The sequence below is a fragment of the Cinclus cinclus genome, chromosome 2 (assembly GCF_963662255.1).
Source record: "Cinclus cinclus chromosome 2, bCinCin1.1, whole genome shotgun sequence".
In the NCBI taxonomy this organism is placed as follows: Eukaryota; Metazoa; Chordata; class Aves; order Passeriformes; family Cinclidae; genus Cinclus; species Cinclus cinclus.
The window spans coordinates 115,704,896-115,708,228 of record NC_085047.1 but is presented as its reverse complement, the minus strand read 5'-3'; the positions used below and the strand labels follow the sequence as shown (position 1 = coordinate 115,708,228).

The 3,333-nt window shown below is 51.6% G+C and overlaps 1 protein-coding gene across 1 annotated transcript; it reads right to left on the bottom strand.

Moving 5' to 3' along the window:
• Positions 1-445: 445 nt before the first annotated feature.
• On the bottom strand, positions 446-1,138 carry CLDN14 (claudin 14). The gene has a single exon (XM_062515236.1). It carries the CDS (start codon positions 1,136-1,138, stop codon positions 446-448), a length of 693 nt encoding a protein of 230 aa, XP_062371220.1.
• Between the last annotated feature and the right edge of the window lie 2,195 nt (positions 1,139-3,333).

The following is a 3,333-nucleotide window of genomic DNA, read 5'->3' as shown; positions in this document are numbered from 1 at the left end:
AAAGCAAACTTAATACCTTGTCATGACGAAACATTCATGAATTATGGAAATGAGGAACCGAGGAGGCAATCAGTGCTGGAAATCAGTGTATCCCCAAGAAATTTCAAGTTTTAAGGAAAACTGTCCTTTTTGGGAAGAAACAAAGAGATGTGGCCAGTTCTGCTTCATGGGGCACCGTCTCCCAACCAAACCGTTATTTTGAACAAAATACCCCTTGAATTACCTGCCTGCAAAGTCGTGGTTGGAGGTGGACAGGGATTTGCTCCCTTGGGAATATTTCAAGCTCCTTTGCCTTTATTTCCCAAGTTTTACAGGCAGCAGTTCTTCATCCACATCCTTTCCTCCCCCGGCAAGAAAGGGAAGGAATACACAACGATAAGCTTCAACATGGGTTCCGAATTCCCTGGTGCCACGGACAGAATTCCCGAGGCAGATCCTGGGGAACTCACACGTAGTCGCTCAGCCTGTAGCCGCCGTGGCTCGCGGATGTCAGGGAAGGAGCGTGGTTGCCTTTGGATGCACTCGGTGGCCTGGAGGATGGAGGCTCTCCGGAATGCGGCCGGAAAGGCGCCCGGTTCCCAAAGCACGACGTGCACAGCAGGGCCCCACCCAGGATGGTCAAGGCCGAGGAGACAAACCCCAAATAAAGAGCCTGCCCAATCTCATACTTCACCCCAGCGGGAAGCGCGGGGTTGTAGAAATCCATCACGACATCGCTGGTGCTCCACGACACCGGCACCAGGCAGAGCAGCCCGGCCGCCGCGAATCCGACGCCTCCGGCGCCCGCCATGGAGGCCTTGGCGGGGCTGCCCTCGGCGCAGCGCGTGCACCTCATGCCGACCACGGCCGCGCCGGCCGCCAGCGTGGCCAGCAGGCAGGAGACGACCATCATGGCCCGGGCGGCGCGCAGGTCGGCGGGCAGCGCCAGCTGGGAGCGGTGCAGCTGGCACTGGTAGACGCCGGTGCTGTGCCACACGCACTCCATCCACAGCCCCTTCACGTAGGCCACGGCCGTGATGATGTTGGAGCCCACGTGCGCCGAGCGCCACCAGTGCGGCAGGATGGTGGTAGTTAATGTCCCAATGAAGCCCAGAAAGCTCAGGGAGAAGCCGAGCAGCTCCAAGGCCCAGCTGGCCATGGGAAGTGTTTGTCCTGCCCGCTGCTCTTTAATGAGGCGCCTCCGCTTGGGTTCCCTTGGAAAACGCGAGCTTTTCTTGGAAGACACGCGGCTGCTTTACTCCGACACCTCCTGCTCTCCTAATAAAGGGTAATTGAGGGAAAAAGGAGTTAATTATTACCCCGACGCATTGCCCCTCCAGCCAGTGAGGTGCATTTCAAGTGCAGCAAGGGCAATAATTAGCATAGTTATCGCTGTTAATCGTATTTTTGTGGAAGTAATGGGAAAGCAAGCTTCCCTCTTCCTTTATATAAACAGACTTGTGCTGCCCGCTGGGAAGAGAAGTCAAGACAATTTATGAAATGGAAAAAAAATATTTGAAATGCAAATATTCCTCTTCCCAGCAGGCTCTTCAAAAAAACAAACATGATTTCCTCTCTAAAGCAGAGAATTAGGTAGTGTTAACACTTGGAATGAAGGAGATTTATAAAGTAAGGAACTGCAAGTTGCTTTACACGATGAAAACGTTCCCAGAAGGTCATAGCAGGACTAGGAAAACAATAAGGGTGTATTTGCTCAAAGTAGGGAGCAAGAAGAGTGATTTAAAACCTGTGGAAGCGGATAACAAATATTGGATTAAAGTGGCTTTCCTGACTGGCCAGTATTTCTTGAGGTTACATTTCAATAAAATAACTCAAAGTGGTTTAATTTTCATTAAGATCTGTGGAGTTTCAGGTTGTGATTTCAGGTTGTGGGTGAGATGTGGGATCAGGTGAACATCCTGGAGCTTCTGTGGGACACCTTCAGAGTTTGGTCATGTATAAATCCAAGCTGAAAAACAAAGAATGGCAACTCTTCCTTCTGTGTGAATCCCAGACTAAGTGGCCTTTTCCAATGGATGCCTTGCCAGCTCTGTTCTCCATCATGCATGATGTGTGTGGACAGAAACCTGATATTTTAATATATAAAATAACCCTTGCGTCACAATCCAGCTTGGAATTCAGGAAAAGCATCAAGTTTAGGCTCCAGCCCTGCCAAGCCCCATGCACGTGCTGAACTCCTGCTTGGAAGAGAAAGTGGAAGTGTTTGTAGGAGCTGGTCCGAGCAGGAAAAGAGAGGAAAAGCATCTGGATCAAGTAATCAATGCCATGAGGACAGCAGAAGGATGCAGAGGGAGCAAAGTGAGAGCTGCTCCACATTCCCATCATCTCAGACTTGTGTCTAACGAGTCTGGAGTGCTTGGGGTGACATCAGTGCCAGGGTTGGTCTCTGTTGTTGTGGCATTCGCTGATCTCTGCCTGACAGCAAAATCATGGAATCATGGCATGGTTTGGTTTGGAAGGGGCATTAGGGATCAGCCAGTTCCATGGCAGGGACACCTCCCACTGTCCCAGGCTGCTCCAAGCCCCAGTGTCCAACCTGGAACTGAACATTCCAGGGATCCAGGGGCAGCCACAGCAAATCTGGGAATTCCATCCCAGCCAGGAACAATTCCTAATTCCCAGTATCCCATCCAATGCTGCTCTGAAGCCATTCCCTGTGTCCTGTCCCTCCATCCCTTGGCAATTGTCTCTCTCCATGTTTCCTGCAGCTCCTCCAGGCCCTGCAAGGCCACCCTGAGCTCAGCCCAAAGCTTCTCCTGTGCAGGTGAACAATGCCAGCTCTGCCAGCCTTTCCTCCCAGCAGAGGAATATCTCAAAACTCATCCTGCTGCCACCCCTGCCATGGGCACGACACTCTCCGCTACCTCAGAATGCTCCAACCTGGCCTTGGGCACTGCCAGGGATCCAGGGGCAGCCACAGCTGCTCTGGGAATTCCATCCCAGCCCCTGCCCGCCCTGCCAGGGAACAATTCCTAATTCCCAATATCCCATCCAGCCCTGCCCTCTGGCAGTGGGAAGCCATTCCCTGTGTTCTGTCCCTCCATCCCTTGGGAATTGTCTCTCTTTATCTTTCTTGTAGCATGGGTTAATCTCTTCCCAAAACAATCCCTGGGACATTGTGAAAAGAAAGGGAAAAATGGAAAAGCACAAGGATTTTGTGGCCTGGGGAGGACAACACCACAGGCTGAGGACTCTGTGCTTCTACATGTTCCTTTTATTGGGAGTGTGCCATGGGATGGGGATTTGCTGCCTGGAAGGGAAAAGCAAACCAAAGAGCAACTTTCCTTTAGTGTGCCTGGTTTTAGGAAAGTTGTTTTTCCTCCTCTTGCCAAT